Genomic DNA, 27,433 nt, shown 5'->3' with positions numbered 1-27,433 from the left:
TCACTCCAGGAGAAAGAATTTCAGTGTATTGAGATAAATCACTTGGCTTAGGTAACACAGATTCTGAATGATTAACAGGTAAAACATTTTGGAATAGAAAAGTTGTTTCATGGAATATAACATCTCTGGACCTAAAGATGATGTTATTATTTAAATCATAAACTTTGTAGGCCTTTTGACCTACACTAAAACCAAGAAAAATGCAGCGAAAAGCTCTAGGGACAAATTTATCTTTGTGAGAAAAAGTGTTAGTAACAAAGCAAAGGGAACCAAAGATTCTGAGATCATAGTAATTTGGCAATTCACCATAAAGCATTTCAAATTGTGTTTTCCAATTAGTAATCTATTGATGATTTGTGTTGTCATTAAGATCGAATCACCCCAAAATTTTAATGGCAAGTTGGACTAAAACATCAATAATCTAGCAACATAAAAAAGGTGTCTACGTCTCCTCTCAATCACATCATCTGTTGAGGAGTATAGCTACAAGAATGTTGATGAATAATACCGAACTGTTGAAACAATAAAATGACTGTATTATTGATAAACTCAGTTCCATTATTAGTCATAACCATTTTAACATAGGTTTGAAATTGTGTTTTGATCATGAAGAAAAATTGCTGAAGAAAAGTGAGTCTGAAACTAATTTTGGAGTAAAAAAGTCCAAATGACTTTGTTATAATCATCCACAATAGTTAAAACATAATAGACACTAGTAAGAGATACAACGTTGTATGGCCCCCAAAGATCTATATGTAATAATTCAAAAGCTTGTTTCGTTGTAATTTTGCTAGTAGGAAAAACCAATCTGGTTTGTTTTGATAAAGGATAAATGTCACAAACTTCAATAAAACATGAATGTTTGGGAATTATACCAAAAATATGTTGAAAAATATTAATTGAAGCATGCCCCAATCTTTTATGCCAAAGAGAAAAAGATGATTCTGTCACATTGCATGAATAATGCGGCTCAATACATTTAGAAATTGGAAACGTAAAACTAGAAGACTTTGAATATGCAGAAATTTTCTCAACAGGGAAGCAAGATTTGTCTAAAATGTATAAACATCCTATGACTTTCCTAATTGCCAGTATTTCTTCATTTTGCAAGTCCTGCAAAACAAAAGAGTCAAAATGAAAAATGAAACCAAAGTTAACATCATTGGCTAGGCAATTTAACAAAAAGTAAATTATACTTAAAATCCAGTAAGTGTAAGACATTTTACATGGTTAATTTGGGGCTCAAAAACACTGAACCAGTGTGTTTAACAAACTTGACAGTGTTATCAAGTAAATAAACAGGGGTAGGTTGATTGATAGATTTACATTGAGTCAAAAAAAGTTATCAGTGCATATATGGCTTGAGGCTCCAATATCAACTATCCAGGAATTGTTTCCTATAAAACAAGCAGCATTCATAGCAAAAATGTAAAATCGAACCCTCGAAGTCATAAAGATGAGCAAAATTGACTTGATTTGAGTTTACCTGTTGCTTTCCCTTCATAAGCTTACTGACCTCTCTTTGCCCCAAATTAATCAAGACTGTGTTCCATTTAGAGTCTTTTTGTACTTCATCACGAGTTTGTACTTGAAGAAGAGCATCAGTACAGTTAGCCATCTGTTTGGTATTCCCTTTCCTATCATTTTATTCTTTGTACCACTATAGATAACCATGTAGTTTGAAATAAGTTTCTCTAGTATGGTCATCTCTCCCACAATGTATGCAGCCTCCTACAAGTTTAAAACATGTATCTCTGATATGCCCATCTTTTCCATAATGATTACAATGTCTATCTACTTTCTGATTCATGTTTTTCTTATAAGAACCTTTTATATTACCATCTCTTTTATTCAAAGAATTTTTAGCAAGCATAACTGTATTTTCCATCACATCAATGAACGAAAAATATACCTCTATGTTTTTCAACTCTGAAAACAATGCAATAAGCCGTATTAATACTGGGAAAAGGCTCCATCATCAAGATCTGGTTTCTAATTTGATCCTAAGGGTCATTTAGTCCCATTAGAAACTGCACAATCCTATTAAACGAATTCGTATCAGCTACTGACTTCCCTGCACCACAAACACATTCTGGAAAAGGCATCAAACAATTTAGTTCATCCCATAGTTTTCTAAAGTTTAGTATAATATTATAGAGAAATTTCCTTCAGTAATAAAAGTGATTTCCCTCTGCAATTGATATAATATAGGACATTCACAAAAATGAGTTACCATTTCATCTCATAACTCTTGTGAACTACTGGTGTAAAAAAAAAAGCATCAACAATCTCTTTGGATATAGAATTCAATATCCAAGAGGTAACCATACAATCAGCCCTTACTTATCTTTCATATTCAGTGGAATTTTCACTAGGGTTCGTGCATTTTCCATTAATAAACCCCAATTTCACTATTGCACCTAAGGCAATTTTCATGGATCTACTCCATGAAAGAAAATTGTTCCCAGTAGGTGGGAAGAAACTAAGATCATACCTGGATGATTTAATGCTTGTAAAAACAAAGGATCATCATTTTGATTCACTCTCGTTGTTAGTGATTGAATAGTTTGTGACTCTGCAACATCTTATGTTACTTCAACCATGAAGAAAATCAAGAAGAAAAATAATACCACAAATAGAACCAATATCCTTTGATCAATGCTCTAAATCAACACTAGAAAGAAATAAATCTAAGTAGAGTAAGAACAAAATTAAAAGAAATTCACTATATATTTTTCTTAATTATAAATATGAGGATGTAGGTTTATATACAAGAAGAAGTAGCCAGCTAGCGAGCTATCACTAGCACAAACAAAATACTTTCTAACAAATTATGCAAAAAAAAATAGAAAAGAAACTGAAAACTAACTACTGTACAACTATCATAATGCACGAGCTAAACACAACGAAAATGAAATAATAAATATAATCTACCGATAACCATGATAATAAAATAACCAGTCTTTCATAATTAATAACTACTGCAATAATTGTACTACTCAGACATATTTTTATATAATAGAACTTATACTAATTCTCTGCAAACTTTACTGCACAGCAAGAATTGTAGTATTGACAAATAATTTTATGACCTATGGACCATTTCTCATATATTAGCATAATAATTATATGGTATTATAATTTCCTATTTATTACACAAACAATTATGGTATTTTGATTAGTTTCTCATTTATCATTTAATTTCTTATTAATTTTTTTTTTTTAAGAAAAGAACTTTAACCGATCAATGATGTATAGATAGAAGATTTTAATGGAAGAACTGAAGCAATATGATTAGAAGACTCTTTCAAACAAACAACTTAATCAATTATCCAAAAGTTTTCTTATTACAAAATCTGAAAAGAGAAGTAAAAATAAAAGAGTAAAAGTACACAAAAAAAATCCTAATATCCTAAAAAAACCCAAAAAAAAGAAGAATCCATATTTTGATATAATTATAAAAGCTTGGAAGGCATAGGTTTAGAGTGGAGGGTTCTTCGATGGGAGCTAAGCTCTATTTAATTTGCATTTGGTTTGTTCTGACGTGAGTTTTGAGTCATCACATGCGAAGTAATTTTTTTTATGCTTATGTAATACTCGGACCCGAAAAGCGACCCGAGATAAATTTTTTTTATGAAATTATTTAATTAAAATAATTAATTAATTTATTTTAGTTTTATTTTATTGAATTTTTGAGAAAAAATGAATTGGGGAAGAGATTAAAAATAATTTTGAAAACAACATGTGAAAATTTGAGTTCGGGAGTATTTTTAAAAGAAAAATTAGAAATAGGGGGTCAAAGTGCCAAAAAAAAATTTAGCCATGCGGAATAGCCCAGTCAGTAGCCACGACGAAGCGGAGCACACCGCATGCTAAAATACGCTGACATCGGCATCACGCGGGAGGCCACGTGGGCGATCTACGTGTCCAACGATCCGACGGCCCAGATTCGATGCCGCGTGCGTGAACGACTCAGATTCATCATTCTCTAAGTGCGATTGGATAAACAAGATCAATCGCGATGAATGGTTCAGATTCGTTTCCTCCTTAGGCGCGATCAAACGTGTAAGATCAATCGTGATGAACGACCCAGATCTAAGTAGGATGGATATGTGTAAAATTGGCCGGAAAAAGTTTTGGACACTAATTTCAGATTTTTTGGGTACTCTTAAGCACGTGACAAGTATTTTGAATTTCGTAAGAAAAATTTAAAAAATTTGGTACCTGGTAGGAGGCGTAGTAGACAACACGACGTTTTGAAATATCGATCTAAGTAAGAATCCCTCATCCTATTCTCCGTTACAGTAAATTGAGGCTTAATGACGTATAATTTTGTATTTTTGTAAAAATTTTAAAAATCTTAAAAATAATTAAAGGTCACTAGTGGAGCCAGAATCGGTTAGTTCATATTTTGATTTCTTGTTTATTTTTTTGTACTGTCATACTTGCTTGTTATCGTATTGTACATATTTTTAATTTATAGTTTCAATGGTCTTATCGATTTATCTGGTTTATTTGTTTATCTGGTTAATTGATCCCTTGTTATGATAAGCTATATTATCATCTGCATAAATATTGTCTAATTGATCTGTAAATATAATATGAGATATTGGTATGTGTTGATTAGTTGTTTTACTTGATGAGAATCTTTATGTGAAAAACTTATTGGGTACACATAGAAAGGGCAGACGAGCCCGGTATATAAGGAGCCCTACCGTGAACCTCACTTCAGTCGGACAGGACTGAAAAGTCCCATACCGAAAAAGTCTGGGAGATATGGTTTACCCTCGTACTAGACGGGGTATCGAAGGGATGGAATATTTGGCGCCCATTACCAAACGGGGTATGAGGACGGTCGGTTAATTGTTAAAATTAGATATTAAGTTCACGAATAAATGAGATATCTCTATGGACCCTCAGAGGTACCAGTAAGCAAGTAAGAAAGAAAATCTGTCGTCTCTTATTCTCTTATATGTGAAAATGAAAAGTTGTAACACCCAAAAAATTTCTTTTCATTTTTATTATTATTATATTATATTATTTTATTTTATTTTAATTTATTCTATATAAATATAATTTAGTGTGAATAGAATTTAATTTAATTTAGTGGAAATAATAATAATAATAATAAAAAGGGCTAAAAATTATTTAGGAATTTAATTAAAAACAATTTTGGAGAAAAAGGGGTGAAAATTTGGGTTATAGGAGTATTTTTGAAAGAAAAATCAGAAAAAGGGCGCCAAAACGTAATTTAGAAAAGTTGTGCCACGCCAACTGCCCGGTCAGCAACCCCGGCCAACCAGGACACACCAGGTGGCAGAGACGATGACGCGGGAGGCGACGCAGGAGGGAGCCACGTGGGTGATTCGCATGCATTCGATCGAACGGTTGAGATCCGTTCTCGTGTGCACGGACGGCCCAGATAAAAAATACGCACGGACGGTCCAGATCGCATCGCGTACGGACGGTCTAGATTGAATCGCACACAGACGATCCAGATTGAATCACGATGAACGGTCCAGATTCAAAAGCGTATGGGTATAAATAACCTCATCCGCACCCAAACCCTAACCCTAGTCGTTAGAGCCCCTCGCCGGATAAGACAGCCTAACTGTCGGGGAACCGACCGCGACCGTACTGAAGCAATTTTCGACCGCCGAACGAGGTAAAAATTCTACCCTTTGCTTAGAATTTGATTCTAAACCCACCTATGGCCAAATCGAAGCGAAAGCACCGGCCAATTTATCGAAAAACGCCGCCGCAGGGTGTCTCAATTTTTGCCTCCGATGATGCCCTTCCCGATTCCCGTTCGATGTGATTTTTCCACCATTGTGATCACCGTTTCCTCATCTACAGGTTAACCGGAGCAAAACACCCAACCGCGACATGAGCTGGAGGAGCCGCTACACCAGAAAGCCCCTCTGACAGTAAGGTTCAGTTTTTCATATTTTTTTGTCCCATCGAGGGCCCTAAGTGTGTTTTCTCACAGGAACCGATGTAAGTTTGGCTGAGTTCAGCTAAAAACGGCAGAAAACAGCCAACCCAAGGCGGATCGCCGTCGCTAGAGCACGGCGGAGCCGCCGTGCCGGAATTTTAAAATTGGCTGAGTAGGCCCTGAGTATGATTTTTGGGTTATTTGGAACATGTGTAGGTACCGTTAGCACATTTCAGTTCCCGAAAAAAATTCAAGGAACCTAGAGACCGCTTGTAGGTGCAATGAAAATCTAGTTTTCGGCGTCAAATCAAGTAAGGACCCCTCACCCTATTTTCTATCATGGAATTGAAGTTTGAATAAATGATGATACTGTATTTTGTACAAATTAAATAGATATGCATAATTAATTACAGTTGCTAATGGAGCCCGAACCGGACATTATTCTCTGTCGATTTATGTTTGATTTACTTTACAGTTTAAATGCATTATGGTATCTGGTTTATCTATTCTATGATTTTAAATGCATGTATCACTGCCTATTTCACTACTGTTTGATTTTGGGAATCTAAGATATGCTTGCTTTGTTGGATGCACGTTACTTATTTATGTATTTATGTTTGAGTTGGTAACGAAGACTAGGGACAAATAGGAATGGGATGTGATTTGATAAATGGATAAGATGACAGCCTCACTAGATATCCTGGGAGATGGTAGACGGACCGGGTTTATAGGAAACCCTACTGTGAATGTTGTCTTATACCGAACGGGGTATGGAGACTTGGTCATTTGGCGCTCATACCGGACGGGGTATGAGAATGATCCGCTTCACCCTCATACCGGACGGGGTATTAAGGTTTATTATTTTGACGCTCATACTGGAAAATGTATGGGGACGACCCTGGAATTAAGATTGTTAAGGAAAATGGTTCACGTGTAGCGGAGACCCCTATAGATCCCCCTGGATACTAGTAGGCTGGTGAAAATAAAAAACGGTAATAATAAGTTATTGTTAATGAATACGAATTTATGATATGTTTTATGTTACTGATTATGCATGAAATTGTGATCTATATGATATTACTGCTTCTATAATTTGTTTACATAAATTCCCTGATGGTAAGAAGAATGGTAAATGGTTTTATTTTAAATAAATGTATTGGTTTAAATCTACTGCTCCATTGGTTATTTTGATTTTCTACCAACCTTTACTTCTATGACGGTGATTAGTATGATATTCTTACTGGGTTAGTGTAACTCATTTCTTATTTAACAATTTCAGATTAGGAGGACCTAGTTCCCGAGTCCGATCCACAAGAAGAAAGCGAGTAAATGCTAGATACTTTATAGTTTCCTTTTTTTTTCTTATTTATCGTATTTTTTTATAGAATTTATTCTGTGATATTATTTAGTACTTTTAAGTTATTGTGTAAGAGATATTAACCTTAATCTTTTATTTTGCTTATGCACTCAGATTATTATATGTATTTCCTTTTGAATTTTCGGGGCCGTTACAAAAGTGGTATGGATATGGGTTTTCATAGGTTGTTTTTTGAAAAACTCGTAACAGTAAGTATCAAACAAACATCTTAAGTTAAATAAATTTAATTAAAGCAAAGATTTTATTAGTTGTTTTTTTGATTTTTACCAATATTTGATTTTTCGTATATGTTATTAGCATGATATTCTTACTGGGTTAGTGTAACTCATATTTTCATTAATTATTTCAGATTAAGAAAACCAAGATTCATATCTCGGTCAGTAAGAGGGTTGTGAGTAGTTCACCACCCGAACTTCCTTCAAGTGCCAGTGAAGGTTATCATATGATGCTTATTTATTCGTTTTTTTTCTTTAATTACCATTTATTTTTTAGAAGGGATATTCTCATACCCCTATTAGACATTCTAAATTATTATGTAAGGAATGTAAACCCTAACTGTATTATTCGTTTCTGCATTTAAATTATAAATTTATTTCCTTTAAGACTCTGGACATTTACAGCTTAGGTCGAAACAGTGCGCAGAGGGCTCGAGGATGCCCATAACTAGAAGTAAAAAGCACAAGAGGTTAAACAAGATGATTAAAAGTGTACGTTGTTAATTTTAATAATTAAGTAGATGGATCACTAACCTATTATTTTATTTTTCTTATTCACTTATAATAGTTGAAGCCAATAAAAGTATGCCTAAATAATAGATAATTATTATAAAAAAGTATCTTGATGAAATAAGTAACTTTAAATAAAATATAATTATTATATTTTATGAGAATTAAAATATAATAATTATATTTTAATTACATAGAAATGATTATCAATACGTTCAATTAGTATGAACATATTTTAACCCTATTATCTTATCTATTAAAAAAATACAAATCCTCTTTTACAGTATGCTTACATTAACTATAGTTTTAAAGTACCTATACATAATAGTTAAATAGGGAGAATAAATGAGTTAAAAAATTAATGATTTTATTGAAAATTTCTCTCAATCACATTATACATGTATAATTTTTGAATGGTATGTAACTCTAATTTTATAATTTTCTTAATATGCATTAAATTCAATAAAATTGTACAAATTAACTTCTAGTTTAAATTTCTTACATAGTTAGAGAAAAAAGGTTGACTTGTTAAAAATGAAACTTGAGAGAAATCAAATAAATAGATCTAAGACTTTAAGGGAAGATTAAAGAGAACTAAGCATTTCTTAATTGTAATATTGTTATTGCAACATTTTGTGCGAATTTATAATATTATTAATAAATGAGGTAAAAGTAAAAATATTAAGAATAATAAAATAAATATTAAATTAATTTTATTAAGTGACATAATCATATATAATTATTTTAGTTAATTTATGATAAAGTAATCTATACTTGATTTATACTTTTATTTTTATTTTTTAAATTAAATAAAATTAATTAATAAATATTTAGCGTTAAATATATCAGGTAATTATCTTAATTAAAAAAATATTTACAGGAGGAATAGTGACTTTCCTTTAAATTATCCCAATCCCAAAGAGAGGAGAGGCTATAGAAGACAAGTGGCAGAGTTAGTGGCACGCGTCTACCAGATACAGACGAGAGAGCTGGGAAGTGGTGCGTGCCGGCACTGGAACTCATTACAGATCAGACAAATCCAAGCAGTGAGTGAGTTGGAGGACGATTTCGCTCTTCGGAAGCAAGGAGGAGCCGAAAATCAGAGTGAAAGAAGAGAGAGCAAACAAGAGGAGGCGAATGCGAGGAATAAAGAACTGAGGGTCTAGAATCGCAAGAAGGGGAGAAATATCAGACGAGCAGTGAGATTGAGATCGAAAAGGAAGTGGCATTTGAAGGTAGCCATTGACCGGAGCTGGTTCTTACGCATAGGTATGAACTTCTGCAAACCCTAAATGGTTGTTTAGTTAGGGTTCGATGTGGCGATTTAAGTTTATTTATCTTAAATCTGTAATCACATATATCAAGTGTCCGTGATAAAATGCTCTATCCTTAACTCATTCGATTAAAATTTGTTGAAAATCCTGTTGATGAGCATATTGAGATGCTTTTTTTTTTGTTCATCAGATTTATTTTTCTCAGTAGGTTCATGAATGATTTTGGCTCATTATGCAAGATGAGTGTTTATTTTTTCTCCACGAATGCTTGGTGCACCACTTGTTTCAAATATTGACCCTCACATTTATACTGAGCTCAGCCGGTTTATGATCAGTAAATATACATAAACGTAGTTCAATCTGATTACATGGTATTGGTATGGCACGGACGAATGCACTGATGGTTTCCTTGTTCCTGTTCAACTCTTCTTTTAGATTAGGGTAAATTAAATAAACCACCCTCTAGGTTGATCCACTCTACAGATATACCTCCTGCATTTTAAAAATATGTAGGTTTCCCTTATGTTACAAAAATTCCTATGTTAACCCCCGGTTTTTGAAAAATAGAAAAATACCCTCTAGAATTATTTGATAGTACCATCACTTTCCTGTTTACAGTGTTTTGATGATATATCTTTAAGAAATATTTAACTCTTAAAACTTTAATATATAAAACAGAAATATGAGCTGCTGCAACTCCCTGTATGCTCCGGCTATATATATTTAAATTTTTTTCCATTAGAACTATTTATTTTCTAATCAAGATGACCTATGCCAATAAACAATGTAATGCTTGTCAGAATTGTCTTCATGATTTTAATCTTTTTTTTTTTTTTTTTTTGAGGGTTTTCCTGTTCAAAAATTATTAGATTAAAGAGTTTAGAATCATAAGCATTTTGGGATTGTTTATTTTCAACTTATAAGCAATTTTAATTACCCTGCTTCAATCTTTGTGTTTGGTTCCGTAAAAACCACGGTACGAATTAGATTCTTAAATTGACTTTTTGAATTTAAAAATAAGCACATCAATTCTTAGTTATTTTCTATGTATATGAAAATTTCTCTTATTTACCTTCTTGATATCCACTTAAAATTAGCAATATATAGATATAATAATTTAAATTAACAAATATTTGTAATATACATGTGTTTTTATTAATTTTTTTAAAATTTAAAAGTTGTTTAGGTTTTGTAAGAAGTATTTTATCCAAGTGCATAATTGCTTAGTTGTTAAATAATAAGTTATTGACTTTAATTAATTTAAAGTACTATAGTGTTTTAAGTGCAGCTCATTCTAGAAAGCAACAAATAATGGAATATTGCCATCTTTGAGAAAGTTGAAGTCCAGTAGTGCCACCACATTTATTCGAATTTAACAAATCAAAACACAAATTCCAATAACAATTGCATAAATATTCCCATAAAACCAAATGGCCTTCCTCCGCAAAAAAATCCGCTATATCCTCTGTGCTCTTCTGCACCTTTTCCCTACTCTCCCACACATCTATGAAAACTTTAAGTGTTCCCTTCCATCGTTTTTTGTTTCCTTTGCTGTCAGAGTCAGCTTCCTCTCTTCATAATTTGATGGAAAGAACCAAACTAAGGTGTAGGCATGAAATAACCAATGGGTGGAGGGTGGGGGAAGAAATGGTGTGAGGAATGAGGAAACCTGGAACAAAAATTATATGGTTGCAACTTGATGGATTCAGAACTAACATGCTCGAGTGGTGGAATGAGATTAAGGTGAAAGGATAGGAGAGCTTCTGATTAATGAAGAAGCTATGATACTTGGAAAAGTATATTAAAGGTATGGATTAAGGAGGTTTCTAGAGATATTGGCATGAAGAAAAAGGATATGCTTGAGAAGATGTACTTTCTTTGGTAAATTAGCCTTTAGGAAATTGATTATGGGAATATGCTTGCCATAGAGCCATCTATAAGATCGCCATCAAAGAGAGGTTTTCAATTTTTTACTCGAAGGATATACTTGATAAGGTAGTCAGCTCAATTTGGGTTTATGACACAAATCTTCATATATCGTGTCATAACTTGAAGGTTAGACTAGATACTGAATGTAGAGTTGCCATAAAGTCCCATTACGAATTTTGCAAGTTGTTGGTTATGTCATTTAGTTTTTTTTAATGTTTTAAGCATTTCTTGGGAGCATTGCCCTGTGGCATACAACATTTAATTGGCAAAATTACTGTGATCTCTAACCATTCTAAGAGTAAGAATGTTGATCATCTTGTCACAGATTTTTGAAGTGTTCCTTTAGCTTCATATGTTCTTTCAAGATCTATGTGATAAATCTCCTGTCGTGAAGCATTTGGATAAGTTGTGTGATAGTTCTTGTGATTCTTCAGAAATGCGTATGGAAGTGTTGTTAGTAAAAGATAGTCTTATTGTGTTCCCCGACCATGGATTGTCTGGAGTTAAACAAGAGTATCTTACCTTTTAACAAAGAACTTTTTAGCTGAGTTAACTACCTTCATCCATGTAGATATTACTTCCTAGGAAGCTTCTCTCATCCTTGAGGTACTTGTCTTTCCAAAGAAAATTGCATGGTAGTCATGATCAGTGAGTCTAGTTCTCTGATAATGTCAATATGTTCCTAATTGTTTTTTAAGTATTTTGAACAATGCTGGTTTTGTGTTCAAAGAGATAGCTAGGGTTGTGGTTTGAGGACTTGTTTAGATGCACTTTCAAACCAATACAAGACATTTGGGCTTAGGCTTTTGCTACCATGAAATTTACTTATGGCAGTTATGTTATTTGGTCCACTGCTGAAACATGCCTTTTAAATTTTCTTTATCGCTTTTGCACTAATAGACCTATTTATTTCATAGTTATTTCCAATGATTCTTGTCATTCTAAGCCAACCATATCAATCACCAAACTAAATTCCTGATTTGCATAGGGAGATTAAATATAAGATTGCAATTAGTAATGCAGGTTATAGACTTGTTAAGTTGTGAAGTGTAGGGCCAAGAAGTTTATTTTCTTTTATTTATTTTTGAAAGAAAGGGCCAAGGAGTTTATTATTATTGCTGATTATGTCATGATCTACATCATGTGTAACACCCAAAATATTTTTTTTTATATATTATTTTTATTTTTATTTATTTTTCTTTTTTTTGTGTTTGAATTTTTTTGGATTTAATTTAATTTAATTTAATTTAATTTAATGAAAATAAAAATAATAATAATGATAAAATTGGGTAAAAATATTATGTGGATTTAATTGAAATTGATTTTGGGAAAAAGGGGTGAAAATTTGGATTCTGGGAGTGTTTTTGAAAAGAAAATCGGAAACTGGGGGTCAAAACGCAATTTAGAAAAGTTGTTCCACATCAGTAGCCACGTCAGCAGCCCGGTCAGCAGCCCCGGCCAACCAGGACACGCCGCGTGGCAAGGAAACGCTGACACGGGACGGGCCACGTGGGCGATCCGCGTGCACGCGATCGGATGGCCCAGATCCGTTCCCGCGCGCACGAACGGCCCAGATCAAACATGCGCACGGACGGCCCAGCTTCACGTGTACGGACGACTCAGATTCAATCAGGTACGGACGGCCCAGATTGCATCGTGATGGACGGCCCAGATTTAATCCCAATTAAGTCGCGATCGGACGGTCCAGATTTAATCTTGATGGACGGTTGAGATTAAAAGGCAAAGGTTATAAATAACCCCACCCACACCTGACCACAAAACCCTAGCTGCCAGTGCCTCGCCGGAGAAGAAGAACCAGACGCCTGAGGAGGGGCCTGGATGGCTGGTCTGGGCCTCTTATTTGGTTGGGCAGGCGCAATAGGTGCTGGCCTGCAGAACGGAGCTGAGGGTCGGGAACTCCCTCCTGGCTGAGGACGGGTGTTGAAGCTCCTTTCCACGATATGTGCCTTTGTTAGGACTGTTGAATATATCTTGAGCTCCAGTATTAACAAGTGTTGCCTGATCTCCGGGCGGAGACCCCACTGGAATCTCCTGGCCTTTCGGCCCTCATCTATCAATGTCTCCGGAGAGTATCGGCCCAACTCTAGGAACTTACGAGCATATTCTGATACTGTCATGTTTCCCTGGACCAGTTGAACAAACTCCATTTCCTTTAGGTGTCGAATGTGCTCAGGGAGATACTCGGCATGGAAGGTCGCTAAGAACTGCTCCCAAGTGACTGGTGTAGGCAGGGTGGTCTGCTTGAGCTCCCACCAACGTCCTGCTTCCCCTACTAGCATGTAGGAAGCAAGGGCGGCTCTCTGCTCAGGAACTACTCCCAAGGTCCTGAAAGCTCTCTGAGCCTCCGCTACAGCAGGCTGATCCCGAGCCACCCCGGCACGAGCCTGCCCCTCCACAGTACCACCCGGCACCACTGTTGCAGTACAACCCGGTGCCCCAGCCACGGTACTACCCGGCACCGCCACAGTACAGCCCAGTGCCCCCATCATATCAGCAGGTGCCACCACAGGACCCCCAGTCTATCCCCAGCCGGGTCCAGTCCCTCTTCCACGGGACCTCGCTCCTTCCTTGATCGACCCGGGCTACATAGAGAGGTACAAGAGATTGAACTCCTCCACCTTTGCAGGGGGATCCTCCTTTGAAGAGGCCTAGTACTGGCTGGTGGAGACTGAGAGAGCTTTCAGGACCTTAGGAGTAGTTCCTGAACAGAAAGCCGCCCTTGCTTCCTACATGCTGGTAGGGGAAGCAGGACGTTGGTGGGAGCTCAAGCAAACCACCCTGCCTACACCAGTCACTTAGGAGCAGTTCTTAGCGGCCTTCCATGCCGAATATCTCCCTGAGCACATCCGACACCTAAAGGAAATAGAATTTGTTCAACTGGTCCAGGAAAACATGACAGTATCAGAATATGCTCGTAAGTTCCTAGAGCTGGGCTGATACTCCCCGGAGACATTGATGGATGAGGGCCGAAAGGCCAGGAGATTCCAGTGGGATCTCCATCTGGAGATCAGGCAACACTTGTTAGTACTAGAGCTCAAGACATATTCAGCAGTTCTAGCAAAGACACAGATCGTGGAAAGGAGCTTCAACACCCGTCCTCATGCAGGAGGGAGTTCCCGACCCTCAGCTCCGTTCCACAGGCCAGCACCTACTGCGCCTGCCCAACCAAGTAAGAGGCCCAGACCAGCCATCCAGGCCCCTCCTTAGGCTCCAGGGGCAGCACGTGGGAAGATTTGTCAGCACTGCGGCAGAGATCACGGGGACCGACCCTGCTACCACCTCAACAACACTTGTCGCATATGTGGCAGTGTCCAGCATTATGCAAGAGAATACCCGAGGAACCAGAATCAAGGAATGCCTCCTATCCAAGGCAGAGCTTACAACCTTACCCAGCAGGATGCTGACGCCGACCCGGATGTGGTACAGGGTATGTATACTATCTGTGACCATATTGCTCATGTTTTATTTGACACTGGTGCATCGCATTCCTTTGTTTCACATGTTTTTGCTTCCAAAATTAATGTATCACCTAATAAACTTGATTCATTGTTATTTGTGTCTACTGCCGGAGGTGAAACACTACTAGGGGAAGTTATCTACAGGGCTTGTGCCGTGGAGATAGTAAATAGGAAACTGAGTGTAGACCTGATAGGGTTAGACACGAGTGATTTTGATGTAATCTTAAGAATGGATTGGCTAGCGGCGTATCACGCCACCATAGATTGCTTTAACAAGAAAGTTGTATTTAATCCTCCTAACGAGGAGCCATTTACAAATTAATAAAATTATTCAGTACTTATTCTTTGATGGCAAGTTTTCTTAACTTCTAGTGTCTTAATCTTGCTGTTTTCTCTTATGAGGCAAGCCCAAGAAGGAAATTTATATTCAAGAGATTCCGGTAGTCTGGGACTTCCCAGATGTGTTTCCGGACGAACTACCCGGTCTGTCAGTGGACAGAGAAGTCGAGTTCACTATAGACCTACAACTAGGTACCCAGCCCATTTCGGTTGCTCCTTACCGCATGAGCCGCATTGAGATGGAAGAGCTGAGGAAACAGATCACTGAATTGCAAAACAGTGGGTTTATTAGACACAGTGTGTCCCTTTGGGGTGCCGGAGTCACTTTTGCAAGGAAGGGAGATGGAACGTTGAGACTGTGCATTGATTACAGAGGATTGAACAAAGTCACGATCAAGAACAAGTATCCCCTTCCCCGGATTGATGACCTCTTTGATCAGCTGCAGGGTGCACAGGTCTTCTCTAAAATAGACCTACGATCAAGTTACCATCAGGTGAAGATAAGAACAGAAGACATCTCTAAGAGAGCCTTCCGAACCAGGTACGGACACTATGAGTTCCTAGTCATGCCATTTGGGCTAACCAATGCCCCGACAATCTTTATGGATCTGATGAACAGGGTCTTCAGAGAGTTCTTGGATCAATTTGTCATCGTGTTCATCGATGATATCTTAGTCTACTCAAAAAGCAGAGAAGAACATGCTCACCATCTTGCCCAAGTTTTGCAGGTCCTTAGAAACAAGAGGTTATATGCGAAGTTGAGTGTGGATTCTGGCTTGAGCAGACCGCCTTCCTAGGACACATCATATCGAAGGAAGGGGTATCAGTGAATACCGAAAAGGTTGAAGCGGTACTTGGCTCGGAGAAGCTGACCTCAGTTAAGGAAATCCGTAACTTCCTGGGAATGGCAGGTTATTACCGCAGGTTCGTTGAAGTATTCTCCAGTCTAGCAGCTCCTCTAACCCGACTCACAAAGAAGAATGCCAAGTTTGAGTGGAATGAGGATTGCGAAAAAAGTTTTTCAGAATTAAAGAAGCGGCTGACTACTGCACCCGTGCTGGCTTTACCGAGTGGATTGGGAGGCAATACAGTTTATAGTGATGCCTCCTATCTGGGCCTGGGTTGTGTCCTGATGCAGCATGGAAAAGTTATAGCATATGGGTCCAGACAGTTAAAGAATCATGAGAAGAACTATCCCACCCATGACTTGGAGCTTGCCGCAATCATACACGCCTTGAAAATCTGGCACCATTATTTGTACGGAGAGACCTTTCAGATCTATACCGATCATAAGAGTTTGAAACACATATTCACTCAGAAGGATCTCAACATACGTCAGAGAAGGTGGATGGAACTTCTTAAGGACTATGATTGTGATATCTTATACCATCCGGGTAAGGGTAATGTGGTAGCAGATGCTCTCAGCAGGAAAAGTGCAAGTATCTTAGCCCATTTGATGGTTTCAGAATGTAGGCCAATTGGGGCCACGCAACAGGTTCGACTTCAGGATCTGAAGAGAGTCACATGTTTGGGCCGCCTGACAGTCCAGCCCGAGTTAATCCAGAGAATAAGGGAAGCCCAGTCAGTCGACCCCGCCCTGTTAGCCCGCAAGAAGGATACAGAACAGGGAGTGAGCTCAGAATTCCGAATCTCTGCCGATGAATTACTTTGTTTCTAAGACCGAGTGTGTGTTCCAGATGACAGTGAGTTAAAAAGAGACATCATGACGGAGTCCCATAGCTCGAAGTTTGCCATGCATCCAGGAAGCACCAAAATGTACCAAAGCATGCGACCCCGGTTTTGGTGGAATGGGATGAAGAGAGACATAGCCAACTTTGTATCTAAATGCTTGGTATGTCAGCAGGTCAAGGCAGAGCATCAGTGCCCAGGTGGGTTACTTCAGCCCTTACCGATCCCGGAGTGGAAGTGGGAACATATCACCATGGACTTCGTATCGGGGCTACCCAAGGCACGTTCAGGACATGATGCCATATGGGTAATTGTTGACCGACTTACCAAGTCTTCCCACTTCCTAGCCATCAGGATGACCGATTCTTTGGACAAGTTGGTAAGGATGTATATCCGGGAAATAGTCAGATTGCATGGAGTTCCAGTGACAGTAGTATTCGACGGGGATCCTAGGTTCACTTCTCGGTTTTGGAGTAGCTTTCAGCAAGTTATGGGAACAAAGCTGTCTCTTAGTACTGCCTTTCATCTCCAGACTGATAGACAATCAGAAAGGACGATTCATACACTTGAAGATATGCTCCAAGCTTGTGTCCTGGACTCTGGGGGCCATTGGGACGACCATCTACCCTTGATGGAGTTTGCCTATAACAACAGCTACCAAGCAAGCATCGGCATGGCTCCATATGAGGCGTTATATGGGCGCCCGTGTAGGTCATCGATTTGTTGGGAGGAAGTGGGCGATAAAAGATTGTTCGGCCCGGAGTTGGTAGAGTTGTCCACGTCCAAAATAGTTAAAATCAGAAAGAACATTCAGACAGCTCAGAGTAGGTAGAAGAGTTATGCAGATACTCGGAGGAGAGACCTAGCGTTTGAGAAAGGTGACCGGGTGTTTCTTAAGGTCACTCATTTCAAGGGAATTAGTAGGTTCGGCAGGAGGGGAAAATTAAACCCCTGATTTATCGAACCTTTTGAAATCTTAGACAGGATTGGTATTGCTGCCTACAGACTAGCACTGCCTCCAAAGCTCTCCAGAGTCCACAACGTGTTCCACGTATCCATGTTACGTAAGTACAACCCGGACCCTTCTCATGTCTTGGCTCATGAACTGCTTCCACTCTAAGATGACTTGTCTTATGAAGAAGTACCAGTCGGTATCACGGACCGAAAGAGCAGGATACTCCGCAACCGGGAAATATAATTTGTAAAGGTCATGTGGCAGAACCACACGCCCAGGGAGGCTACCTGGGAGCTAGAATTGGATTTTAAAACCCAGTATCCCCATTTGTTCGACCAAGAGTGAGGGACAAATTTGGGTGACCAAATTTCCTTAAGGGGGGAGAGTTGTAACACCCAAAATATTTTTTTTTATATATTATTTTTATTTTTATTTTTATTTTTATTTATTTTTCTTTTTTTTGTATTTGAATTTTTTGGATTTTATTTTATTTAACTTAATTTAATTTAATTTAATTTAATGAAAATAAAAATAATAATAATGATAAAATTGTGTAAAAATATTATTTGGATTTAATTGAAATTGATTTTGGGAAAAAGGGGTGAAAATTTGGATTCTGGGGGTGTTTTTGAAAAGAAAATCGGAAACTGGGGGTCAAAACGCAATTTAGAAAAGTTGTGCTACATCAGCAGCCCCGGCCAACCAGGACACGCCGCGTGGCAAGGAAATGCTGACACGGGACGGGCCATGTGGACGATCCGCGTGCATGCGATCGGACGGCCCAGATCCGTTCCCGCGCGCACGGACGGCCCAGATCAAACGTGCGCACGGACAGTCCAGATTCACGCGTACGGAAGACCTTGATTTAATCAGGCACAGACGGCCTTGATTCAATCAGGCACGGACGGTCCAGATTGCATCGCGATGGACGGCACAGATTTAATCCCAATTAAGTCGCGATCGGACGGTCCAGATTTAATCTTGATGGACGGTTGAGATTAAAAGGCAAAAGGTATAAATAACCCCACCCATACCTGACCACAAAACCCTAGCCGCCAGTGCCTCGCCGGAGAAGAACTAGATGTCGGAGGAGCTGGCCACCGCCACCCGCCGCCGCACCAGAGAAGTTTCCGACTGCCAATCAGGTAAATTTTCTCCTCCTGGCTCGTTTTTCGATGCTGAATCCGCCTATGGCCAAATCAGAGCCAAATCATCGGCCAAACGGCCGAAAAATCTCGCCGAAGTCCGGCGGTGCCGCCGTGACTCCCCTCTGTTTTTGCCTCCGATGAGGCCCTTCCCGGCCTCCGTTCGATGCAAATTTTATACCACTGTGATCACCGTTCTTTTCTCTACAGGTTGATCGGAGTCAAACATCAAAATGCGACTCACGCTGGAGGAGCCGCCGCACTCGAGAGCACCGCCGCCGGTAAGTCTCGGTTTTTCTTGATTTTTTGGCCCACCGAGTGCCCTAGGGTTGTTTTATCGCAGGGACCGATGCAAGTTTGGCCGAATTCTGCCGAAAACGGCCAAAAAAGGCCAACCCGAGGCGGATCGCCGCCGCAGGCGGCGGTGCCGTCGCTGTCGGCGGAGCCACCGTGCTGGAATTCCGATATTGACCAAAAGGGGCCCTAGGTCTGATTTGGGATTTTTTGGGACACGTGCAGGTACCGGTAGTGCGTTTCAGTTTTTCGGAAAAAAATTCAAGAAAATTAGGGACAGTCCGTAGGCGCACTGTAGAGTCGATTTCAGACCCCGAAATAAGTGAGGTCCCCTCACCCTATTTCCTATCACGGTATTAAAATTTAATAAATAATTAAATGGTATTTTGTGACTTTATACATGTGAAATTGATTAAGGTTGTCAATGGAGTCCGAATCTGGTACATTGTTGATTAGTTGTCGTTTGATTTATTTTTCAGTATTAAATGCAGCATGATGTTTGATGTAATTATGTTATGGTCTTGTATCCATGAATCATGGTTTCTTTTATTATGGTTTGTATTATGGTGAACCCGATACTGTGTTGTCTTGTTTGGTGTCAATTACTGGTTTACATGTTGTGTATGATTGGATGATTGAGATCAAGGAAAAAAGCAAAATGGATAATGTGGACAGCCTGACTAGATATCTTGGGAGATGGTGGACGGACCGGATCCGTAGGGAACCCTACCGGGAATGTGGTCTCTCATACCGAACGGGGTATGGAGACCTTATGTGTTTTGGCGCTCATACCGGATTGGGTATGGGGACGGCCCGTTTCACCATCATACCGGACGGGGTATGGAGGTTTATGGTTTTGGCGTCCATACCGGACGAGATATGGGGACGGCCCTGGAATCAGGTTATTAATGTTAATGGTTCACGGGTAGCGGGGACCACCAATGGATCTACATGGATACTAGTAAGCTGGTAAAAGAGGAAAATATGTTGTTTAATGATTGAAATGCAAAGGCGTGGTAAGTGTTATGTTATAAAGTCTATATGCTTTCATGATGATGATAATGTTATTGCTTTCATATGTTGTTTTCATAGATCTCACCGAGGTAAGTGGACAGTAAAGGTTTTTATGTTAATAAACGAGTTTGTTATAAATTATGCTCCATTGGTCATTTTTGTTTTCTACCCACCTTTACTTCCGTGGCAGTGAGATAGTGTGATGTTTTTACTGGGCTGGTGTAACTCATTCCTTATTTAACCATTTCAGATCAGGAAAACGTTGTTTCCGAACCCGTTCCGCAGGAAGACGGCGAAGGGGACGCCTAAAGACTTCATAGTTATATTTATAGTTCTTATTTCGAGTATCTTTTTTAGTTAGTTTGTTCCTTCATGTTTTGAGTACGTTTTGCTTATTGTGTAAGGGATGTTAATCAAAATTTTTATTACGCTTCTGCATTTGAGATTTTTAATACATACATTTCATTTAAATTTCTGGGACCGTTACATCATGATCAGGACATAATAGCAAGCTTAGAGATGTGGACCCTTATTTCATTTAGAGAGCTTATACCTAATATTATTACTTGATTTACTTGTCACAGAGATATTATTTGAGTTCCATCATAGAGGATTTTTTCCCGAATTGAGGCAGCTCTGAGCCACCTACTTTTCTTATAAGTGTTTTCACAAATTCTCAGTATCTTAATTCTCCAATATTGCTATCTTCACCAATAGACATTACTGGGGATATTCGGTTAATGGATAATTTGCCTCAATTGATTCCTTATGAGATGGAAAAATCATCCAAATTCAGGCACTCTGTGGGCAAGTTAAGATTGATTACTTATGATGGATCCTGACTTCCTGATATCCACAGTCTAGGATTCCTCTTCTGAGTCGGATTCTTTTGCAGGGAGGAAGCATGATGCAGGACCATCTCATAGTTTGCTATGAATGTAGAATTGCTACCATAATTATTGTACCTTAACCAGACTTTGCATTTCATTAAGATTTTATTTCTTACTTAATTAGCAATCTTATTTTATTATTGTTTTCCCATTTAAGGATTTTAGTTAGTTTGGCTATGTAGGCACCCTGTAGATGTATGACCAATGCATAATTATTGAACAGCCTGCTTCTGAACAAAATATTTGATTTTCCTTGTTGAAGTGAGAGCTTAATAACTGTGTAACTGTGGTTGTGGCAACTTAGTTAGTTGTTGTAAATCCCCGTGATTATGGATTCTATTTATCTTTTCTTTTTTTTTTTAAATTTTTCTCTCTCAAAACCCTAGGCTACCGTGCTATGTCAATTGTCTTTCCGACTGGAGCTGTCTGCATGTGATTCAAGGATATCGAAATAAATTTGAAATGGCTTCTTATCCTCTAACAAATAATTAGTATATCAAGATTGATGTCTAAAGCTTTCATTATCCCTAAGCTTGTAGGTGATGAACATGGAACTACTATTCTCGCATGGGAACCACCTTTAGATGTAGATACCTTAGCCATTTTTTTATTTTTGACACCTGTAGATACCTTAGCCATAGACTTGAACTTGATTCTTCAAGTATGTTTTATATCCTCCTTGTCTTTTCTTGATCTAACAGGATATGTCAAAGTCTTGTAAGGGCCTTGCTATGGAGCTGGTAAAATGCCTTAGCGAATCAGATTGTGTTAGGGTAATCCACTATCTAAACATGCTCTTTCCCACTCTTTTTCCCAAGAATCTGCTTCATGGGCTCTATTTTCCTACAAGATGTCAATCTGTCTGTTCTTCCATTACAAGTACCAATTTTATAGGATCTCTCTCTCTCTCTCTCTCTCTCTCCACTTTCTTTATAGTTTATCTGCTTCCTTCTTTTTCTTTACCTTTTTCTTTATTTATTTCGAGGTGGAGAAGCGATCCTATAGGGAATGTGCTGGAGAGAAGAGCCCATCAATATCAAGTGAGTGTGTGGGACTAAGGGAAACTTATTTTAATTGCAAGAGAGGACAGGTATGTTCTATTTTCTCTGCGTTTAGCATGCAACAGGATTGTTTTGTTTCTAATTGGTTTGCGTCATATATGTAAAAGTTGATGAAATGAAGGCTCGTAGATATTTCAGCTTATTTCGCTAATAGGTTTGTTCATGGGTTGTTTAATTGCGGTTTGTTTTTATTGAAAAGCATAAATTGAAGTGAACTGTTTGACAATTTGTTAAACAAAAATCGAACTACATTTTGTTTGTGAACAACCATGGTTAACCAAACCAAATTAGTTACAAATAAAAAAATTACATTTAATTTTATCATGCTTTGCATGCCAATATTAACCAATTAACTTTAAAATTTTAACAATTTCTAAACAAAAGGTCATCATGTAGTATATAATATGAAATTTTTTAAAATAAACTTAGTTACAAAAACATTAACAAAATTGTATAAAAAATTAAAATATTCTAAACTTTAAATTAAAAACCTGGACAAACTATAGTTTCAATAAAATCTTTTTTTTCTGTACAGTTAGCTATTTTGAGGTTTCCTACCTAGATGATAGAATAATTTTGTTACTTTAAAGACCGCATAAGTTGTGAATGACTTTATTGATCTCTTGTAAAGAGAATTGAAAAATTCCATCATTATTTTTTGTCATTCTATCAAATAACAAAATTTGCAAAATAGATCAGTGTCTATAATATATTAAAACTCAATAAATCACATTCATTTCTTTATTAATGATTGTAAAAGAATATTGAATAGAAATTATCTCATTCATTTCTCCTAGCTGATACAATTATGAGATTTTAGAAAAAGTTGGGGAGGATGATGATGACTGCCAGTTCTAGAGGGACTACATTGGTGTGCTGTTGATGGGCGGTTTAAAGAGGAGGAACAAAGCAGCCTGAGCTTTTGTGTTGGACAAGGCTCTTGATTTTAATACTTAAGGCCTCTCTGTTCTTTTTTTCTTTAAAAAAAATTCAGAACTGCTGAAACTATATTAAGGATGACTTATTGAAGGCAGTTGAGGAATTCCATTTTAATGTTGAGATTGGGAAACTGTTCTCTGAGATTGGAGTCGGTGCTGAGCGATACTATTTATATTACCTGGGGTTTTTTGTATAAGGTATGATGAGAGAAAGCTTTGGTGAAAGTAGGTGGAGATGGACAAGAGGATGTCTGTGCCTGGGGTGTGGGGAGTCTACAACTTGGTTTCATGGGTAGAAGAAGGTGAGGGAAGGGATCCCTATTTCTCTGTCGCTTTCTACGCTGGTGGTGGATGTCCATAATCTTATGTCATCTCGAGGGTCTGAGAGAGGGTTTTTGTGAGGCCTGAGTATGGGAGAGGAATGATGGAAATCTTCTATCTCTAATTAGATGATGACATGATTCCCTTTTTCTTAAAAAAAATCTTGTGATGCTAATATGTTCTCTAATGCAGTTACCATGTTGCACGATTATGAGCTTGTTTTGGGTTATGCATTTGAACTCAAGAAGAATAGTTTTAGTTGGTATTAATGCGGAGGATCAGACTGTTAGAGAGTTTGATTGAGTCAGTTGGGTGTAATATTTTGTCCGAACTCACTATCAACTTGTATCCCTTTGGGGAATCCTTTTCTTGTTTCCATATTGGATCTTGTGCTCTGTAGGGTTTTTCAAGCATCTTGACTGTTGGAAGAGTGCTGTGTCTTTCCTACAGCAAGGATTACTCTTGTACATGCGTGTTTGTCTAGCACTCTCTTGTATTATCATTCTTTGTTTATGAATCCCATAAAAGAGGCTGGGAAAATAGAAAGGAGGATGAAAATTTTAATGCGGTCAGGATCAGGTAGCATTTTGAGAGACTATGTGGTTAGATAAAAGGTGTGTTTTCTTCTCAAAAAGGATGGCAGAATGAGCATAAATTGAACTTTGTGTCTAAAACTTGTTCTTATTGACCAAGTGATTATGGAATTTTCCCTTGGAACCTCTCTCTATATCACATTGAACTTAGTGTCTAAAAGCTTTCTGGAAGGCTGTCACACCTTTATGATGTTTTTGCTCTTGTTATCTGTTATCAAATATGGGTTGCATTGGTTAGGATGCCAAGGCTAGGAGCTATTATAATGCAAAGGAGTTTCTGGAATGTATGTCATAGCTTTATGATGATTACATTGTTGTTATCCGTTTGATGGGATGATGGGACCATATCTTGTTTCAAGGAGACCCTTGGATTACCATTTCCTTTTGGCCACTCGTTTTGCAGTTTTATGATCTTTCACTTTGTCATAATGCTCTAATTTCATCATCCATCTGAAGCTCACATGTTTTGAATTGTCAGGAAATATTGAAGTGCTTTCCTTGCTTGACCTCCTTATTTCCCTTTAAAGTTTCTTAAACTCTTGATCATAGAATATGATCCTTCTTTACCTATATAATAGAAAATCCTACCAATCAGAATGTGGTTTTTACCAATTGTTTTTTGGAAGGGAAATACTTCCCCTAGGTAATAGTTTTTTGTTTATACAGCTGATCTGGCATGCTCAACAAAGATGATCTGCTTTAAGCTCGTTGGCCAACTGTCCTTTTTCATGTGTGTGTAATGCGTATAGAAAGGCAGAGTCCCTTGCACTCTTCGTATTATGATCTGGCTTGGGGGCTTTACGCTAGGTTTGATACTTTTGGTGTTAAGTGCGTCTGTCCTCTAGTCCTCGTTATCTTAAAATGTTTCTATCTCCCTTCCTCCTTGGAATTGGGAAGAATAGGGAAGATAGGTTGTTTTAGAAAGGAGCCTTTCTCTATTTGATATGTGGTGTGGTTGGGGAGAAGTTCAAAGCTTTTTAAAGGCATAAGCATTGAAGAGAATCTCTATTTAGCTACTCTGTTAAGAGATTAGGCTAGGATTTAATGTTTATCTTTCTTGTACTTTTTCTCTTTCCTTTTGTTTTGGAGAATAGCTTGCCTTCCGTTGACTTACTCTTCCATTTTCTCTCCCTAATAATATCTGTTTAAATTATTCTTTAAAAATCAGAGTGGCTTTCATAAAAATACCTAATGTTTGGATATATAATTAGAATTAGGTCCACAATTTTGAAAGATACTAGTTTAGTTTCTGTGTAAAAAGAATATATCTAGCAATTAGGTACAATTCCTTAATATATGTTAAATAATAGTTTAATATGAATCATATGAGAGTTAGGTACTTATTAAATGATCAAAAACATTATTTCAAAAAAAAAAAAAATGATCAAAAACAAATACATAATTAGTGATTTTGCTTTAGAAAACATTAAAGAAAAAACTATGGTTTTAGCTAATATGGTAAAGAAAAATTACAATAAGAGTGTAAAAGGAACAAAAGATATATACAGTAACCTATTGTAGTTTATTCTTGTTAAAATTTTTGCTACGGTTAAATGACAAAAGGGTTGGATTTTTCTTTAAGAAAAACTATGCATGTTAATTGTAACTATACCAAAATCTTAGGAGCTTTTATGAGGTTGCCTTCCTCTCTTTTTCAAAAAGGTAGCAAATGATATATAATTGTCTTAACATATTATTGTTGGATGTTTGTATTTCTTTTTTTTTTTTTTAAATAAACGTACTATTGTTGGATGTGATATGTGGAAGAAACAGTGTATGAGTTATTTTAGTTGACATAAAAGTTAGAACATGCGCAGGCAGTGGAGTGAGTATTGTTATTAGTGCTGTTGTTTGATAGTTTTTCCTCTAGGTTGACATGAGAGCCAGGATTCGAGGAAACAAGGGCTACTGAGCTGGAGATTTTCTTTCCATACAGAAGAAATGCAGTTTACAAGGGTACCTTTCTTTTTTCTTTGGGAATGCCCGAAAGAAATATAAAATTGATGGGGATTTCATATATTTAATTTAGTTCGCAGATGTAAATTGTGGTAGAATAAAACAAAAAAGTTTGAGTTTATAGAATTTTTGTGCGGAATTTCATCCAAGAGATTGAAATGTTACGTGAACTTAAATTTTTGAATAGGACTTGTTTTTGAACTAAATAAATTTTGCACATACTTTGAACTGATGTATTCAAAACCTTGCCTTTTTTAAGAATAGTAATAGTATTAGAGGTACAATTGATATTGCATTTGTTGATCTAGCTAGTAGTGCAAAAGCATGTGTTGGTCCTCCAAATCTTCTATTTCCTTATGAAAAGTTTTAGGACTACTAATTTTCCTCATAAGTTGGGGGATTTTAGAAGTCCGATAGCAATGACAGCTAAATATATATATATTTTTTTTTGAGATAAAAAATAATGTATATAAATATAAATATACGGCACGAAGGGTGTTACTCATTTACAAAATATACTGCATTAGGAGTTCTACCCAATTACAAAATATATTAGGGTTTTAGAGGAAGATCATAAGAAAACCGTGCTATTTTAACAAAACATACGAGATTCAATCTTATTTTACTTAGTCATATTTATTTTAATATACAGTAAAGTAGTATAAAACTAAATAATGTTTTTGTAAAGTGATATAAAACTAAAAGATGTTTTTGTAATTTACTCTAAAATTTAGTAGACATATTAAATGGTTATTTTAGTTAACCATTGTCTCGACTATTGGATAAACAAAGTTTACTGAAAAAGCTTTTCTTTTTTTGGTACTTTTGTCTTAAACTCTTATTTATTTATTTATTATTATTATTTTTTTGAAATTACTAAATTCAAATTATATTTGTAAGACATTAGTACTAATTGGATCCTAATTTTTTTTTCCATTATAAAAAATTATTAATTAGAAATTAATGGTTTCTTTAGTTTACTAAGTAAAAGTTTAATTCAATAGTTTATGCTAAATGAATAACTTAGATGAGTATATGAAAATATTAAATATCACAACATCACTAATTAATTGATGCTTACTTCAAAATTAAATGACATAATAAGATCTTTGACTAAATGCTAACCATTAGATTGAAAAAAGAAATTCAACGAACACCAATTATAGTGTTCTTTAGAAAAAAAAAAAAAAAGAAAAGAGATTTTCTTAAAAATAAATAAATAAGTAATTATATACATGAGGTTTACAAAAAACTAAGTAGAAAAAATTTTAACTACGGTGTTTGGAATTTGTTAGGTAATCGTAAAGTATGGTTGGCATATAAAAATATATATTTTTTTATATTTAAATATATTTATAAATATTTTACTTATAAAAATATACACTTGTGAAATAACGAAACACCAAAAAATAAAATAAAATTAAAAATAATATTTTAAAATATTTTTCTAAATTCATTTAATTTTCACAAATGTTTGTTAGTTAATTTACGTAATTTTGTGGACAAAATAAATAAAAA

At 36.7% G+C, this 27,433-nt stretch overlaps 1 protein-coding gene across 3 annotated transcripts; it reads left to right on the top strand.

Moving 5' to 3' along the window:
* Positions 1 to 8,952: 8,952 nt before the first annotated feature.
* On the top strand, positions 8,953 to 26,203 carry LOC110824973 (cytochrome C oxidase assembly factor). 3 transcript variants are annotated; one of them, XM_088220456.1, is made up of 4 exons: positions 8,953 to 9,307; positions 20,407 to 20,475; positions 21,748 to 21,819; positions 22,032 to 25,688. In XM_088220456.1, the coding sequence occupies exons 3-4, from the start codon at positions 21,751 to 21,753 to the stop codon at positions 22,209 to 22,211; spliced, it is 249 nt and encodes an 82-aa protein (XP_088076582.1). In that variant the 5' UTR covers positions 8,953 to 9,307; positions 20,407 to 20,475; positions 21,748 to 21,750; the 3' UTR covers positions 22,212 to 25,688. The 3 variants fall into 3 exon arrangements, with proteins under 3 accessions (XP_088076582.1, XP_088076581.1, XP_088076583.1); XM_088220457.1 differs by lacking the exon at positions 20,407 to 20,475 and adding an exon at positions 25,830 to 26,203 and having other exon boundaries at positions 8,960 to 9,307; positions 22,032 to 22,136; XM_088220455.1 differs by lacking the exon at positions 20,407 to 20,475 and having other exon boundaries at positions 8,958 to 9,307.
* Positions 26,204 to 27,433: the final 1,230 nt, after the last annotated feature.

The sequence above is a fragment of the Carica papaya genome, chromosome 5 (assembly GCF_054855325.1).
Source record: "Carica papaya isolate Zhongbai chromosome 5, ASM5485532v1, whole genome shotgun sequence".
In the NCBI taxonomy this organism is placed as follows: Eukaryota; Viridiplantae; Streptophyta; class Magnoliopsida; order Brassicales; family Caricaceae; genus Carica; species Carica papaya.
This window is presented reverse-complemented; position numbering and strand designations above follow the sequence as displayed.